General features: G+C 51.1%; 1 protein-coding gene across 1 annotated transcript in view; it reads left to right on the top strand.

Moving 5' to 3' along the window:
• Positions 1–18384, top strand: part of OLFML2B (olfactomedin like 2B) — a 128363-nt gene extending 109979 nt beyond the window's left edge. The window contains exons 6-8 of the mRNA XM_030572842.1: positions 8040–8654; positions 15441–15617; positions 16593–18384. Coding sequence (XP_030428702.1) covers positions 8040–8654; positions 15441–15617; positions 16593–17194 — 1394 coding nt within the window. The 3' untranslated portion in view covers positions 17195–18384. The remainder of the gene's footprint in view (positions 1–8039; positions 8655–15440; positions 15618–16592) is intronic.
• The last annotated feature ends 261 nt before the right edge of the window (positions 18385–18645 follow it).

The raw sequence follows: 18645 nt of genomic DNA, 5'->3' as shown, positions 1-18645 counted from the left end.
GGGACAATGAAAACCAAGAGAGAAGTATCAGAAGGGTAGCCATGTTAGTCTGGATCTGTAAAAGCAGCAAAGAGTCCTGTGGCACCTTATAGACTAACAGACGTTTTGGAGCATGAGCTTTTGTGGGTGAATTCACTCACAAAAGCTCATGCTCCAAAACGCAAGAGAGAAGTGGGGAGGAGCAGATGTGTGAAGATGAGTGAGTACAAGACACTGAAAGGAGCGGGGAAGGGATTGAAAAGGAGGGGTGACTTGCTCAAAGTGATGGACTGCAGAGATAATCTTAGTATAGTCTACATCAGTGGTTCCCAAACTTGTTCTGCTGCTTGTGCAGGGAAAGCCCCTGGCGGGCCACGCTGGTTTGTTTACCTGCCGCGTCCACAGGTTCAGCCGATCGCGGCTCCCAGTGGCTGCAGTTTGCCTCTCCAGGCCAATGGGAGATGCTGGAAGCAGCAGCCAGCACATCCCTTGGCCTGTGCCACTTCCAGCAGCTCCCATTGGCCTGGAGAGGCGAACCACAGCCATTGGGAAGGAGGAGGATCCAGGGAGCTACAGGCCAGTCAGCTTCACCTCAGTCTCTGGAAAAATCATGGAACGGGTCCTCAAGGAATCAATTCTGAAGCACTTAGAGGAGAAGAAAGTGATCAGGAACAGTCAGCATGGATTCACCAAGGGCAAGTCATGCCTGACTAACCTAATTGCCTTCTATGATGAGATAACTGGATCTGTGGATGAGGGGAAAGCAGTGTATGTGTTATTCCTTGACGTTAGCAAAGCTTCTGACACGTCTCCCACAGTATTCTTGTCAGCATGTTAAAGAAGTATAGGCTGAATGAATGGACTATAAGGTGGATAGAAAGCTGGCTAGATCGTCGGGCTCAACAGATAGTGATCAACGGCTCCATGTCTAGTTGGCAGCTGGTTTCAAGCAGAGTGCCATAAAGGTCGGTCCTGGGGCCGGTTTTGTTCAATATCTTCATTAATGATCTGGAGGATGGCGTGGACTGCATTCTCAGCAAGTTTGCAGACAACACTAAACCGGGAGGAGTGGTAGATACGCTGGAGGGTAGGGATAGGATACAGACGGACCTGGACAAATTAGAGGATTGGACCAAAAGAAACCTGGTGAGGTTCAACAAGGACAAGTGCAGAGTCCTGCACTTAGGACAGAAGAATCCCATTCACTCTTGCAGACTAGGGACCGAATGGCTAGGAAGTAGTTCTGCAGAAAAGGACCTAGGGGTTACAGTGGACGAGAAGCTGGATATGAGTCAACAGTGTGCCCTTGTTGCCAAGAAGGCTAACAGCATTTGGGGCTGTATAAGTAGGGGCATTGCCAGCAGATCGAGGGACGTGATCATTCCTCTCTATTTGACATTGGTGAGGCCTCATCTGGAGTACTGTGTCCAGTTTTGGGACCCACATTACAAGAAGGATGTGGAAAAATTGGAAAGAATCCAGTGGAGGGCAACAAAAATGATTAGGGGGCTGGAGCATATGACTTCTGAGGAGAGGCTGAGGGAACTGGGAATGTTTAGTCTGCAGATAAGAAGAATGAGGGGGGATTTGATAGCTGTTTTCAACTACCTGAAAGGGGTTTCCAAAGAGGATGGATCTAGACTGTTCTCAGTGGTGGCAGATAACAGAACAAGGAGTAATGGTCTCAAGTTGCAGTGGGGGAGGTTTAGGTTGGATATTAGGAAAAACTTTTTCACTAGGAGGGTGGTGAAGCCTGGAATGGGTTACCTAGGGAGGTGGTGGAATCTCCTTCCTTAGAGGTTTTTACGGTCAGGCTTGACAAAGCCCTGGGTGGGATGATTTAGTTGGGAATTGATCCTGCTTTGAGCAGGGGTTTGGACTAGATGACCTCCTGAGGTCCCTTCCAACCCTGATATTCTATATTTCTATGAACCTGCGGACACGGCAAGTAAACAAACTGACACGGCCCGCCAGGGGCTTTCCCTGCACAGGCAGTGGAACAAGTTTGGGAACCACTGGTTTACGTAGCTATTGTTAGAGCACTAGCACGAGCTCTGCAAGCCCTAGTCTATTAACCCAGGCTGGGAGACTTGCTACTGTGAGCTGTGTAAACTTACCCAAGTGACCTGGGACAGAGGAAGCAGCTAGTCCATGTGCCACCTTCTCTAAAAGAGAGAGTTAGAAATTAAGGAAACTGAAATAACATCAACGTGGAAATAGAAGTGTTTCTGACAGACAAAGATCCATCTACACTAGGTGTGGCTGAAGATATGGAACAGAAAAAACATTTTGCTAAGGTGTGTCACAGAGTTAGAGCCCAGAGCATCTGTTCACTGGGAGAACAGCAAAGCAATAACCTTGATTATTTGGTGGGCACAATGACTTTAAACTTTCACACTGGAGAGTAATATAGTATTACAGTGCAGTAGCTAAGGGAATATGGAACTCTTACTGTTTGCTTTAAAACTCAATACAATAAATGCAAATTCATCATCTATGTTAAGACAGAAAACCAGCCTAGCCGGGAAGTTAGGTAAAAACACATTTGCTGAAAATGGCTCACTGTGAACCAGAGGCAACAGACAGTATGTAGAATTCCATCTGTCTCCCAAGGGCTGTAGTATCTGGAAGGAGACTGCAAATCACAAAACAACTTCAGTGATACATTCAATGAGAGAAATTCCATTGACCTTAATGGAGGAAATAAAAACAGAGTTTGAACATATGAAAAGCTGGGAGCCATTGAAAGTGTAAAAAACTTGGGTAAATGCCATGGGTGGAATTAAAAAGGCAGTTAAAGTGCAGATGTGCATTGATAAGGGTAAGTTTGACAATGCTACACAATGTAAACTATTGGAAAGGTGGCTGCTAAGCTCTCAGAAGCCAAAATATCCTCTGCATTACATGTTTAAGCAAATGCCAGTTGACTGTTATATTCTGGAGTGCAAGCTAGACCAGTGGTTCTCAACTTATGGCACATTGTGGGCCACATATGTGGCCCACAGTGTGGTACCTGGGCTGCAGGGACCCCCGGTCCCGCACCGTGCGGCTGTCCCAGACCCCACAGGGCTGGCTGGCAGTCACAGACCTTCACCACATGGCTGCTGCGGACCCTGGCCTGTGGATTGCCCTTTAGCACACAACTGAGCTGGGCTGCAGCTCTGTGTTAACTGGGCTGAAAACCACTGAGCTAGACCAATGAGGGGTTGTGTCGCTACCTTCCCTGGATCCTATGCATCCCAAAGGCTCTGCTGCTGTGCTTCTCTTGTCTGGACATGCTCAGCCAGTGGATAAGCCTGCCGTAAGCGTCTGTGGGTTAAGCAGCTCTGATTCCAACAGCCAGGTTGGCACCCCCCAGCCACAGTCTGATTCACCTGGCAAGGTGACCCCAGCACACACATCAGTCCCAAATGTCCCCCAAACCATCTGCCCTGAAGTGTCCAGCCATCTCCTTAGACACTCATTGGAATAATACTGTGTGTTCACCCCTATAAGGAGACAAAAGCACATCACTGATTATTAGCTTAGCTGGCGGAAATGCACCCATCCCTTTAAGTACAGGACTAAATTGATTTACTGGAAAAATAAAACATGTTTATTAACAAAAGGACATAGGTTAGGGGATACCAAGTAGAAGGAATAAAGTTAGAAGGATTGTAAACCATCAAAAGTAAAAATATGCTTTCTAATGGCAAAGACCTAAATTAACAAGCTACAGTCTTTTGCCAACCTTCCATTCCCAGAGATTTCAGCCCCCTTGGCTGGAGGACCCAGCTTTCTCACCTTGCAAGACCTCTGGCCCCTTGTGTCTGGCCAGTGATGGATGCCTGGATGGCTTCTTTTCCCTCCATATAGCTTCCCAAACTCAGTGTTTGTGTGCTGTTCTTCCCATCCTGTGGCCTATCCAGACCCCTGATGATTCATATGTCAATGGCGCTTCCATTGTTTTTGATCACACCTTGCTTAATCTCATTGGAGACAGATAGATAGCTGCCTTCCCTCCGGTCTGGGCGGGAACCTATTTTTCCCTGTGTTTGGTCACAGACTTTTAAAGCATAATATCTTTGAATATCTGTATTTCCTCGTATTCTGCTAATATAGACACTTCACAATGATATTAATTATCAGTGTCAGCGTTCAGACAAGCCCTTTCCTGATACACTTTGATAGTACAGTAATATTGCCTATAATCAGCGGATGTAATTGCTTATCAGTAGAGCTCCAGCCCCCCATCTTTACAGACTAGTAAACCTTTGCGATGTATGCTCTGAAAAGTAAAACACAGACCACGCTTCTTTTTCCTGCTGGGGTGTAGATGCTGTCTCCTCCTCCATGTCTTAGCTTGATAGAGTTGTTTACCTTTTACATACATAAATGGACCTTCGTTATCCTTGCCTGAGGACCAGACTGATCAGAAAATAGCATATTCCTTTGTCTAGGGCAGGCTGTGTTTATGCATTGCTTGCCAAATACATTTTAAGAATATAATTCTAGCCTATGTCCATAACTCTTTGTACACAGCCTGCATGTACATCATGCAAGAATATTAACGATCAGTGAGTAATTAGTTTTCCAATGTCTTCTATACCACCTTTTAGATACAGATTATGACACCAGTGTTAGGTGTAGTGAGTATGTCAGGCTGGACAAAAGCTGCTGAACCACCAATGTGTCCAGTAACTAATACTGCCCCAAGGCATTCTGAAGAGCATTTGCACAGCTCCCTGAGGGAATTAAAAAAGTTTAAATGATAATGGATGGTATTTGAATTTGGGCTGAACATCTTAGAGAGCACAATGCAAAATTCTTTAGGGAGCAAGAGGAAGCCGTAAAATGTTATAAAATGGTGTAATAGAAATGTTCTCTATTGGACATAAAGTGAGCAAGGTTGTCTTGATGGCTGACCCAAACATAATAAAATAATAAAGTTGGTCTGCATAGGTTTAGGAGGTTAGTAAACTAATTGGAAAAATTAATGCCCAAACTATCTGTGGATCATAAACTTGGAAGGAAATTAGTGGGAATGACCTTTTCTGGCCCTGGGAAGGCAGATGCAAACAGCCATCGAATACTGGTCTCCATTCACCAGTTTTCAAGTACTTGGATGTTATTCAGCCATCTGTGCTGTCAAGTAGAGGCATCGTCTGAAGGCCCAGGTGCAGGCCTTATGCAGGAAGGGCAACCAGCGGCATTCACACTGAGATCCCCAAACAAGGAAGAAGGAAACCAATTCCATATTGAAAAGCAGATGCTGGCAATGTATGTGTTGTCTTAAATCCCACATAGAGGAATATGAGAAAAACCACACGTAGGCACTTACAGGCTTCTGGAAAAAAAATCTGTGTGTTTAACACCCCCATGAATCAAGTGTCTGATGTTGAATTTACAAAGCTATATGGAACACATTAGCAGAGCAGTAAACAGACCACCACCTAACAGCCATACTGATGACTTTGAACCTCCTGTGTGTGACACCTTGCAACCTTTCCAAATTCACAGAATTTCAGATTGAATGCACTGATGAATAGGACCTCTCTTGGATAGGGAGTGGTTTTTTTTACATACGCTGAAATAGACAGATTTACAGGGATCAGGCAAAGAAAGAACAGGACTACATTTGCAGTGGATATCAAAGTGCAGGGCAGGCTAAGCCTTCCCTGACCCAGGCCATGGCCCTGCCCATGTTCTACCCTGAGGCCTCGCTCTCTATCCTTAAGCAGGTGGGAGCTCAGCTCCAGGCTGCAGCCTGGAGCTTGGGCCTGCCGGTAGCCATGGCTACCAGAGGCTACCATGGCTACCAGAGGGAGACACTCGGGCTGGCCCAGGGGGTTGGGCCAGCAGCCTGGGGTGGCATTGCGGCCAGCTCAGCTCTGGGGGAGCTGGCTGGGGTGGGCTGCCCAGGGCTCCTCCAGCCGCAGGAGCAGCTCAGGGCTCTTCTGGTTGAAGGGGGCGGGGTTTCGGGTGAAAGAGGTGCACCCGGAGGGGTAGTCTCCCGAAATTTCGCCGCCCCACACGCTAGTCCTGTGGCTCCGCTGGAGTTGCCGCAGTGGTGCCTGCAGAGGGTCTGGTGCTCCGTGGCTCTGGTGGAGCTGCTGCAGTGGTTCCTATTTGTTAGTTTTGAAATCTCCAGGAACTCAGCCTAGTAATTGCTCAATAGCAAACACAAGCAAGTGGCCTGCTGATTCCCCATAGGGCTCAGAAAACCCAAGCTGTTGAAAGCCCACGCCCCAAACTGTCAGAAATTACAAGTCTTACTCAAAAATCAGGGGCTTTTGTGTTTTGGTGTTTTTAAAGATTGTCACATTTTTTGGTTTTTACCCTTCCCTGCCATGCCCAGCGCTCACAAATGTACAGCGAGTCTGGCAGTTTTGGCCCCTGCTGCAGGAGCTCATCTCAGCTTGGAGATGCTCCATTTGTCCAATGCCTAGCACAATGCAAGAGCCAGGGCCTGCCCTGAAGAGCTGACTGGCCAGTGCAGAGCAAAGTGATGACATAAGTCCTGCACCCAGCTGTGATGTCCGTCAGTCACAACCTATGCCACATGTGGCTCCACATGCCATTCCTAGGGAATCTGATGTTCATACAGCTTCCTACAGATCCTGGGACCAACCCTTCCCCTGAGCTGCCTGGGGGGAAAGGGATGTGCAGTTGGGAGGGGAATGATGGGAGTTAGCTATAGGCAAACTAAACACCTGCTGAGGGAGGTAGATTCTGCCTAGGACGACCGGGCCAAACCTGAGTGGTGCTGCAACCTGCAAGAGTTGGCCCTCACTTCAACCATAACCACTCACCATTCCCCTCCCATCCCTGAAAGTCTGATGCACCCCTGTGTGGAGAACCTCTGTCCTAGAGACTGAGCAGGGCAGAGGAAGAATACACATGTCCTGCCTAAGTCAGCAGATTGCCTTGAGTGACCTCTGCTCTGTGTAGCAGTTCCACCATCCAGGAGCTCCCATCTCTGCACACTGGAAGTGGCAAAATATCCCTCCAATCCATGCTGTTCTTAGTCTCAAACCCACTGACAACTGCACCCTTCTCTTAAAGGGACAGCCCCCCTTACCAAAATACAAATAATAAACATGCAACAGTAAAACAAATATTAACACCATATCCAAATTCATAGCTAAATCAATGTCTTGCAATACAGAGGCATTGCAATAATTACTCTGAACTTCCTACACTAACTTTCTTCTAAAGATGTACTTTTTTCCCACTTCAATGTGCGTTATTAGCAATGTTTGACTCTGTAGCCTTCAAATCCACAGCATAGACCGCTTCCTCTTCAGCTATAGGGGGAGGAAACATGCTGTGTTCTTCTACCAGCCCAGCCCACACAGGGAGATGCAGCACCCATGAGGCCAGTGGGTTACACCAGTAGCTGTGATACTGCAGTGTGGCACTGGGCATCAGGATTCTGGCTCTGGGACAAGGTTTTGGTCTGAATTCTATTTATTTATTTATTCTATTTATTCTATCCTTGAATTCTATTTCCAGCTCTGTCTGCAGTGACCATGTGCAAGATCACAGCTAGCCTATCTCTGCAATTGGTGAAGAACAGTCCTCCCCACCCCATGATATGAACTTTGGCCATAGTAATGGCCAAATATTAATAGCACCAAATGATAGAGCTGAGACTTCAACTCTTGGGCTTGTGTGGTTGCACACCTTCCACTGGGCTTCAGGGCACTGTAGAGAGGAGCTCCCCAAAAGTTACAGGAAGGCTGGAATGTATAGCAATACTGCCTTCAACAGGAGCCCATATCATGTTATTTGTGAGTGTTAGCAGCACCTCACAATAGGCCCCACTTATCCACTGCTGATGCCTGGGTATTTCCTTTTGAGCAGCTCAGCTCATCCCCAAGGTCTCCCCAAACTAAGTACTGGGGTGGCTCAGCGAGCAATGGAGACAGGGCCTAGTGCTGTGTCCACTGACAAGCCTGACTCTGGAGCACTCAAGAACCATGACAGGCGTGTCCAGGCTCCCCTTGTGCAGGTCTAGTCCCACCATTGCGGGGGTTGCCATGCACCTCCCAGTGATGTGTGTTTTGCTTGCTTGGCAGAGGATGAGTCTTTCAGTGGGGATCACACAGTTGATTTGCTGATTGAAGATCAGCTCTTGAGGCACAACAGCCATGAGCGGAGCAGCACCACGAGGACGCCAGCTCCAGTAGGAGGGCCTCTGACACTCCGGAACATCGCCCCTACCATAGAGTACATTTCACAAGCTGCCCTTGCCATACCTGGGTCTCCAGTAGCAGAAACTGCCAGCAGGACTCCACCATTGCCCTCTGCTGCCCCGTCCCTCTCCAGTGAACTGACACCAGCACTGACCCCTGTAGCTCCCACCACCATTGTAGATCAGCTCCCAGTCACTTTGAAGACCACCACAGCACCTGGAACCATTACCATGAGTGGGTCAGTAGAGGAGCCAGCCACATGGACACCAGCAACCTTGACCCATACAGGTACACAGGCACCCACAACAGCAGCAAACCTACCCACAGCCAGCCCCCGCAAAGCTACAATTGCTATGACAACCACCACTGTCCACATCTCTACAACAACTGGGTCAAATGTGGACGCCTTCAGGAGTGAGCCTCCGATGCCAGTCAGCCCTACGCTCCCTGCCACGCCCAGACAGAACCTTGACGAAGAGGATCTGAGAAGCATCATTGGTGAGTATGCCCTCCTCCTCTTGTGTCTTGGTCTCCAGGTAAGTTTGTTGTGGACCAGTGTGTGGAAGAGCTGCCCAGGATTGTGTGTGCCAGGGGTTGGGGAGGGCTCATTACAGGACTTGTGTTATTAGCTATTTTTGCAAAGAAGCATGAACAGCAATATTTTGACACAGCAGGATGCCAACAGCAGCTGGAGTTAAGGATGCAGAGGAAGGGTGGCCCAGTGCTTAGGGTACTGGGCTGGCATTTGGTCGACCTGTGTTTAGTTCCCCACTCTGCTAGCATTGCCCTGCATGACCTGGGACATAGGCTGAGTGTTGCGGTGCCTGGCTTTAGAGGCCCTGCTGCCCAGGTTCCTGTATGATGCATGGGAAAAGTGAGAGGCCTAAAATAAAAAAAAGATTCACAGAAGCCTGCATACTGAGCAGGGAGCTGCCTAAAGGAGCCAGTGGGAAATGCTGGGAGAGGGTTTGGCCCCAGCTCTGCCCAGCAAAAGGACTTAGGCCCTTCTCTCTGAAGCCTCTTTTGTTGCTAGGCACCAATCGAGAGCAGTCTTCCTCCCAGATAACTAAGGTGGAGCCACCCCCTTCCACCTAGTGGCCAGAGCACACACCCCCACTGGAGGAAAGCCACATTCAAGTCCCCCACTGAGACTTGAACCCAGGTCTCCCATGAGTGCCCTAATCACTGGGCTACACCATGCCTCATGCTGCCATTGTCCCCAATGAATAGTTAAGCCGGGAGCAGTGTGACTCCTGCACAAGGCATGGGGGGCATGGAAACCAGGATGTAGTGTGTCTCCCACCCCACAGAGCTCACAGACACACCCCTTGCCCTCCTCCCTGCCATCCTGTTCCCTCCCTTGATATACACATGCCGCCTGCCACCCACCCACGCCCCCTGCTGTCCCCTGACAAACTCACACACCCTGCTGTCCCTCTGACAGAATCACATATGCCCCTGCTCCCTTCTGACACTCTCACACACACCCCCTGCTATCCCTCTCACACACACACACACACACACACACACACACACCCTGCTGTCCCCCCCACGCACATACCGCCTGCTGTGTGGGGAGCAAGGGGACAAGTGCCTGGGCTCCAAGGGGCAATGGAGGAGTTGCAGGCACCAGCCTGTGGTTCAGTGTCTCCTGGTGCTCTGCAATTTGGGCACAGCAGCCCTCGAGAAGTGTGTGCTGAAGCGCTGCACTGAATGGTCAGGGAATGAGACTGGCCAATGACACCCTGGGCAATCCCCCATCACACAGCCAGAATTACCGCCCTTCCTCACACCCACTCCCAGATGGGCCTGTCAGGGGCTAACCGAGACAGCTCTTTGAAGAATTGTGCATATTCTGTGAAATTGGGCTCTGTGATGGAGCGTACTCCCCTCTCATTAGTGCCTCCTGTCAGCTGGGTAGAAACCTGCACTCTGCTTGCTCTGCCCCCTATCAACTGTTGCCCTCATTAGGTGCCCACTACTCCAGGTCCCGACCCAAATAGCAGCTGCTGCCGCTATTCCCTGGGCCACTTCCATTTAGCTCCTTCATCTTCACCCTCATCTCAGGGCTGAAGATCTCAATTCCACTCCTTCCTGACTCTTCTGAGCCCAGCCAGCAACTGCCCTGTTCGGGCCCTGCAGCTCCTTTTAACTGGGCCTGCTGTGCTCTGAATGGCTGCTTCACTGTAGCCTCTATAGGCAGGCCTGGAGGACGCGCCTTCACTGCTTCTTTTCTGGAGTAGGTTGTGGAAGGACTGCAAGCAGGGCCGGCGCTACCATTTAGGTAGCCTAGGCAATCGCCTAGGGCACCAGAATAAATGGTGGGCGCTGTTTTGCCAGAGGTGGTGGCAGGCGGCTCTGGTGGAGCTGCCGCAGTGGTGCCTGCGGAGGGTCTGATGGTCTGCGGCTCCAGTGGAGCTGCCGCAGTCGTGCCTGCGGACGGTTGGCTGCTCACGTGGCTCCGGTGGACCGCCCGCAAGCACCACTGCGGCAGCTCCACCAGAGCTGCGGAGCACCAGACCCTCCGCAGGCACCACTGCGGCAACTCCAGCGGAGCCACAGGACTAGCGTGTGGGGCGGCGAAATTGTCGTCTGCCTAAGGCACTCAAACCCCTAGCGCCGGTCCTGACTGCAAGGCCTCCAGCGGGGGGCCCTAAAGGGCCTGATACACCCCATCACATATCTCCCCCATGCAGAAAGGATTAGGGTGGGGGATATTATGGAGGGTAATGTCCCCTCCTATCCAGGCTTTGCCTTTCTTAGATAGGGTCTTCTCTCCCAGACCTCTCTGTCTGGAGAGCCTTTACCAACTTTGCCCTGCTTGTTAGGGTTCTCACTCTGTTTCCAGTCTCCACCCTGGTTAGTTAGGTGCCCCCCAATCCTCAGGCTTCTGTCTGGAGAGCTTTTCACTTTCTGCCCTGGCTGCTCAGACTCTTCTTTCTGAGGCCTTTCTGCCTGGAGAGCTCTTCCAGTTTCTGCCCTTCTTTGGTCAGGGTCTTCTCCCTCAGGCCTCTTTGCCTGGAGAGCTTGTAGGCCCCAGTTAGTTAGGGCTTCCCCTGTCAGACCTCTCTGCCTGGAGAACTATTCAGCCCTCTGTCTGGAGAGCTTTCACAATCTGTGCCCTGACTTCTCAGGGTCCTCTTTTCTCCAGCTTCTCTAACTTTGAGGGCTTTTACAGTTCAGGGTCCTTCCTTAATTAGCCCTGTGACACCTTCTCCTGCAGAGCCAAACTGAACCCATAGGTGGGATCTACAATAGCCGATACTTGGCCATGTCCTGCAGCCAAGGGGGAACTTCCTGACTAGCAGCAGTCAGGAAGTCTACTAAACTCTTGGTAATGTGCTTGTTCTTCTCAGTTACATCATCTGACATGACCAGGACTTGGGTTCAATTCTGTTGTAGGCATTTCATATGGTGGGTATGTTCCTTCATATCTTGAGACATGTCATAATTCACCACATGCTGCATCCTGTGAATATCTGGTTCCCAGCAACTTATGATATAGTCAACACCAGGATTTCACCAAGGTTGAACTGACTTAAGGCTGCTGCCTGGTCTCAGAGAAGCACCTCCTTGGATGCAAACACAAGCACATCCCTCAGAATTAAAAAGTCTTTGTCCACATCCAACCTCCGTCCAGGTCTTCCAAACACTAAGGATGGCATCCTGTTCCCAAAATGTCTCAGTGCTTCACTCAGCTGCACCACTTCTCCTGCTGGATCCACGGTACCTTGTGGCTGATATTCTGGGCTGTAGAACAATATGAGCCCTTCTCCTTCCTCAAGGTAGGCCCTTTCCTTTTAAACAGGATCCTGCCTGTGGCCTTGCTCTGCCGATATATCAAGATCCTGGAGTTTTAGACCCATGATTGGGTAGCTCTCTTCTTTAGCAGGTGGCTTTATGTCCTTGTCCAAGCCATCTTCCTTCTGTACTGACCTCAGTCCACACAATTCCAGCTTTTTTTCTAGAGAGGCCACTTCAGCCTTGAGACTTCCCAGATCTTTCTCCTTAGCCAAGCTGGGCTTTGACCCTGGCTGGACCTTGAGCAAGTTCTGGAGCTTAATCAGCTCCTTTTGCAGCAGAAAGCACTGTTGTTCCCCGGCCTCCTTTTCAACTTTGAGGCAGATCAGTTCTTGCTCTCTATGATCCTTTCTCATGACAAGCAGGTCTCTTCTGGCTCCTGTTGGTACCTATATCCCCCCGTAATTCATAGAACCAGTGGATTATAATGAACCATAAGAGTCATCTAGTCTAATCCTTTGCCAAGATGCAGGATTTGTTGTGGCTAAACGATCCAAGACAGATGGCTATCCAGCCTCTCTTTAAAAACCTCCAATGAAAGAACTTCCACAGTCCCTAGCCAGTATGTTCCATTGTCCTGCTGCTCTTACAGTTAGGAAGTTTTTCCTGAAATTTAATCTAAATCTGCTGTGCTGTAGTTTGAACCCATTGACTCCTGTCCTGCCCTCTGTGTCAAGAAACGTTTCTCTTTTTTAATGTAGCCTGTCAAGTATCTGAAGACCATTTTCATATCAACCCTTAATCTCCTCTTTTCCAAACTAAACATCAGGGTTGCCCAGAGGATTCAGGGGGCCTGGGGTCTTCGGCGGCGCGTCCCCCCGCTTCGACAGTAATTCGGCAGCAGGGATCTTCTGCCCCAGAGTGGAAGGACCCCCCTGCCGCCGAATTGCCGCCGAAGACCCAGAGTGGAAGAAGCTCCAGGAGCCCTGGCCCCGCGAGTGTTTTCCGGGGCCCCCGGAGCGAGTGAAGTACCCCACTCCAGGGCCCCTGAAAAACTCTCGTGGGGGCCCCTCTGGGGCCCAAGGCAAATTGCCTCACTTGCCCCACCCCCACCCCCCAGACGGTCCTGCTAAACATAACTAAACACAGTTCCTTCAGCCTTTGCTCATATGACTTGCATTCCATCCCTTTGATCAGCTTTGTCACTCACCTCTGGGTCCTGATCTGCTGCTGTTCTGCCACTAACAGACAGATCACCTCCTCCTTTGTCCCCTTGTTTCAGGGGCTGATCTGTAAAGATCCCCCTTCTCATACCAAGTTGCCTGATACCTCTCGTTAGTGCCTCCTGTCAGCTGGGTGAGAACCTGTGCTCACTGCTCATGGTGCCCCCTGTCAGCTGTTGCCCTCATTAGGTGGGTTTTCAGTGGCTCTGCGCTCCAGCCGAGTCACACACTGTCTAAACATGTGAAGGCGCTCCAACAGGGCCTGCACCTGTGCCCTTGTTAGTAGTCCTGTCTCTGTCCTAGTTCTAAGTTCGTATCTGCCCTGGTATAGAGCAGTGGCCCAAGGCTTCCTCCCTGGACACTCTAAGTTCTGCCCATCACTTGGGCCTCTAAGCAATCCCTACCCCTTTCTCTGGGCTCAAGCTACCCTGCCAGTGGGGGGACCCGGGCCCACCCACTACTCCAGGTCAGGGCCGTTGCAAGGAAGTTTCGCGCCCTAGGTGAAACTTCCACCTTGCACCCCCAACCCAGCTAACCCCCCTCCCACGGCAGCTAACTCAGCCCCCCACCTGGGGAGCCCCTCCGCAGCAGCTAACCCCCTCGTCCCCCCACGGCAACTAACCCCACCCAGGGAGACTCCCCCTGCCCCCCACAGCAGTTAATCCTGCCTGGGGAGACTTCCCCGCCCCCCACCATGGCAGCTAACCCTGCCTGAGGAGACTTCCTCCCTCTCCCCCTCACCTGCCATGGCAGCTAACCCTGCCTGGGGAGACATCCTCCCGCGGAAGCTAACCCTACCTGGGTAGCCTGCCCCAGCTCACCTCGGCTCCGCCTCCTCCACTGAGCATGCCAACACTGCTCTAATTCTCCTCCTCACCTAGGCTTGCGGCGCTGATTGGAGGAGACTTAGAGCTGGGCTGTGTGCTCAGCGGAGGAGGCAGAGTGGAGGTGAGCTGGGGCAGGGAGCTGTTTCCCGGTACGTGCTCCCCTACCCGTTACTGCGGGCAGCCCTCCCCACACGCCCCCCTCCCCAGCTCACCTCCACTCCACCTCCTCAGCTGAGGGGACTTTTAGGCGCCCCCCAACCACTAGGCACCCTAGGCGGCCACCTAGTTTGCCTAAATGGTTGCACCGGCCCTGCTCCAGGTCCCAACGAAGGGATCCTACGGATAGCAGTCACTTACTGCTTTGTTTAATAGCTGCTGCTGCTGCTATTCCCTGGGCCACTTCCAATGTAGTTCCTTCCTCTTCACCCTGACCTCAGGGCTGAAGATATCAATTGCACTCCTTCCTCATCCTTCTGGGCCGAGCCAGCAACTGCCCTGCTCAGCCTCTGCAGCTCCTTTTAACTGGGCCTGCTGCGTTCTGGTTGGCTGCTTCCCTGCAGCCTCTCTAGGCAGGCCTGAAGGACATGGTCCTTAGCACCGGTCATGTCAGGCTTTAGCATCAGTCTCGGGGGGACACTGAGGTGCCTGCAGGGCTGGGTGGCCACTGAGTCTGGGTTTGAGAGCATCAGTGGTGCCTACCGGCTGGACTTAGATGCCTAAGAGGCAGTTAGGGGCCCAAGTGCCTTTGTGAATATCGCCCCTGGATCCTGATTTGCAACACCTCCTACCACTCCGGTCCTGAGCCAGTCCCGCCAGTCCAGGCCATGGGCTCAGCATTTAGCAGGCAGACATACCTTTGAGGCCGTGGCTGAGACACAGCAAATGTGGCTCTGCTCACGCTCCACCTTTGGTGCTGCGGGGATTTAAGAGTCAAACCCTCTGAATTTTTCAGCAATTTTTGGAGAACTCCAAAAAAACTGCAAATTTTTCTGGGCTTTGATGGCAAGTGACATGGCCAAAGTTCCCCTGAAAGCATTGTGAATTTCAGCAGCTTGTGCAGTGACATTGGCCCTGAGTTTGGCTCCTGTGCCAGCACCCGCTGTATGCTGCAATGGCATTGGGCACATTTGCCATCCCTGCTGCAGGGGAATGGGCTAATCTCATCCAGGAGCAGATGGGGATAATTTACCAAAGGGAGTCGGCTTTGCTAAATGCAGTGGGGCTGTCTGATAGAGGACCCTGCAGGAACCAGGTACAGGGCTGCTAGTTCCTAAGAAGCGTGACATGACAGGACATCTGGCCTCACGGGCCTGGCAATGGGGAACACTTCAAGGATATGGTTTCTGAAGCAGCTGGGGTGGGTGGGAAATGGTACTTGTTGAGCTGTGTGAAGTGGGCTGATGCCTCAGTCTGTGGCTAGAGAAGAGGCTTAGTGAAGACTCTGCATCCCCAGTAACTACAAAGTGAGTGATTGCCCCTTTTCCCTGCCCTAGGACGCTGCAAAGATACACTCTCCACCATCTCGGGCCCCACCACCCAGAACACTTACGGGCGGAATGAAGGTGCTTGGATGAAGGATCCACTAGCCAAAGATGAGCGGATCTACGTCACAAACTACTACTATGGAAACACGCTGGTGGAATTCCGAAACCTGGAGAACTTCAAACAAGGTACACTCTCCGGCTGCCTCCCCAGTCTCTGTACCTGTGCTGGAACCATGTCAATGAGCATCTCTGCACAAACCAACGTACTTCTCCGAGTGGTGCATGTGGGGCATGGACCAGTCTGCCTAGTCCCGGCTGCTGAGCAAAGCATGAGGGATGTCTCTTTGTACAGTGCCTAGCCCAACAGGATCTGGGCATGACTGGGCTCCTAGGTGTTACAGCAATACACCCAATAATAATGAGCCATGGCTTATGGCACAGATCCAGCTCTCTGCTTGTTCCTGTGTTGCTGTTGCTGGTAATGACAGGACTCCTGTGAGCTCCAGACAGGGGCAGAAAGCCAAGCTCAATTGTCCTGGCTCCTTGCCAGGAAGCACTAAGATTTCCCTGCTGTGCTTGAGAGCACCTCTGATCAGAGCCAAGCTGCAGATCAGTAGCCCCCTGGGAAAGGGACGATTTGGTCCCAAGAAGAGTCAGAAGCTGAGCTAGAGTTAGCCAGTAGGGGCGTGTTTAGGGTCACTGAGACAGAGGGATGAAAGTCACCAGGGTGTGGGGAAGGTGATAGTTGCTGCTCTGAGAGAGCCAGGGAAAGGTGCAGCGGGGCTGGTGGTGGAGACATGCAGGGCAGTAGGATGGAGGCAGCATGCACTATAGGTCCAGTGTGGAGGAGCCTTGGTTCATAGCCCAGATTAGCTCTGTGATGGAGGCATGGAGGCGGGGGTGGGAGCAAGGGCTAGAGAAGGATGGAGAGGAAGGAAGGGCCAGCGATTAGGGCACTAGCCTGTCACTCGGGAGACCTGGGTTCAGTGCCTTGCTGGGACAGGTGCTGAAGTGGAGAGGATGCAGATGACCTGTGAATGGGGCAAAAGGGCCACCAAGAACTGAGGGAAGGAGGGTGCTGCGTGACAAGTGGGGGCAGAAGAGCGGTGAACCTGGAAAGAGAGACAAGGGTTTAATTGGTGCAATGTCTCTGCTGTCCAGGGCGCTGGAGCAACTCCTACAAACTCCCCTATAGCTGGATTGGGACAGGACATGCTGTCTACAATGGCTCCCTCTACTACAACCGGGCCTTCACGCGTAACATCATTAAATACGACCTGAAGCAGAGGTACGTAGCTGCCTGGGCCATGCTGCATGATGTGGCCTATGAGGAGGCCACACCATGGCGGTGGCAGGGCCACTCCGACGTGGACTTTGCTGTGGATGAGAATGGCCTGTGGATCATTTACCCAGCCATCAACTACGAAGGCTTCAACCAGGAGGTCATTGTCCTGAGCAAGCTGAATGCTGCCGACTTGAGCACCCAGAAGGAGACCACATGGAGGACAGGCCTGCGCCGGAACTTCTACAGGAATAGCTTTGTCATCTGTGGTGTGCTCTACGCTGTGGACAGCTACAACCACAGGAACGCCAACATCTCGTACGCCTTTGACACCCACACCAATACACAGATCATCCCGCGGTTACTCTTCGAGAACGAATACTCTTACATCACCCAGATAGACTATAACCCCAAGGACCGCCTGCTCTATGCCTGGGACAATGGGCACCAGGTCACATACCATGTGATCTTTGCTTACTGAGATCCTGGCCACTGAACACTGAGAGGACCACTAGTACCTTTTATCATTATTATTATTTTGTACAAATCCAAGAGGAAATGCTGTTTTTAAAGTGGATTGTAGATCAGTCCACAGGCCAGAATCAACCTCTTTATTTTTGGTGTAACCTTCCTTCTCTTTTATACTGACACTGCTGCCTACACTGAGCAGGAAGGGTAGGCAGAGTATTGCTTCATGAGTCCATCTGCAGTGGGGTGGCTGCTGTGGCACTATCAAGGCAAAGGGACAATACAAATACGGCTAGTTGCTTTTTTGTTAACCAGTAAATAATAAAAAAGAAATCAAAGCAGCCTTCTTGCTCAGCACAAACATGTCTAGCGTGCAGTGGTGGCAAGGCCTCTCCTTTCAGGGGGTGATCCGTTTGTTCTGTCTGCACTGAGTCAGGTTGGTGACAGTCCCACTGGCCTGTGAACAGCCACAGGTGTTAATTCGTCTTTCATTTGAAAGCTGGGGCATCAGTTTTCTGCTCTGCAGCCTCCTTCGTGTGAATGGGATCCTAGGAGCTGGCGGTGCTGTTATTTGCCTTTGCTGCCATAAGCTGTTGCTATAGCTCTGCCCCTTGCTCATATGATGTGCCCACACATGTAGACCAGAGCTCCCTTGGCATTAGTTCCCACATGTCTGTCCTGCTATTAAGAGTGCCTAGATGACCAGATGCTGCCATGCTGGGAGCAACACTGGCAGCTACCCTGCCAGAAACGGGTGGGATGCCTTGTCATTTTGTAAATAAATGTAGCTGATTCTGTCACCCAAAGGAGACTCCCCCTGCAATATTTGCTTTTACTTGTATCTCCCTGGGCAGCAGTTCAGCGTTGCCATTTGGTCGCATTTTTCTGGAGATGCTCAGTGTGGTCGTCTGCCTGCACCTCCAGGGAGCACCATGCATGTGGGAGCCCAGCCTGAGAGCAGCACTGCCCCACAGCTCGCATGGCTGCTTTATGGAGACCTGCACTCAATGTTCCATCCTAGCAGAGTAGCTTGTGCTTCAGGTTTGCTCCTGGCCTGCGGTTCCCTTGTTTATATGGCTCATCCCCGCAGCTGCTGCCACTCAGCTTTTGTGGTGCATTTACAGCCTGTTGACACGCACTCACAGTTCTGCCAGCTGCTTGTTGTATTTATACACATCTAGTAATAAACATTCTTGTACCTTTGCAATTGTTGGGGCATTTTTGGGGTTTGTTATATTTTCAGGTGGCAAAAAAATAAATGGAAAACGCTCCCCAGGTATAGGTCGGGGATGGGCTGGCCAAGGGAGCTGGGAACAGATGCTGGGCATCCTTTCACCTCCAGGTCAGCAGTGGCTGACCATCACAGCCCTGCCAGATATTGGGGTGTGCAAAGGAAGCAGGGAGCATCAGGCCAGAGCCTAGCTAACATCACAGAGACCGCAGTAGGCCCTTCTGTTTGCTTAC

This window comes from Gopherus evgoodei, chromosome 8 (genome assembly GCF_007399415.2).
Source record: "Gopherus evgoodei ecotype Sinaloan lineage chromosome 8, rGopEvg1_v1.p, whole genome shotgun sequence".
Classification (NCBI taxonomy): domain Eukaryota; kingdom Metazoa; phylum Chordata; order Testudines; family Testudinidae; genus Gopherus; species Gopherus evgoodei.
This window is presented reverse-complemented; position numbering and strand designations above follow the sequence as displayed.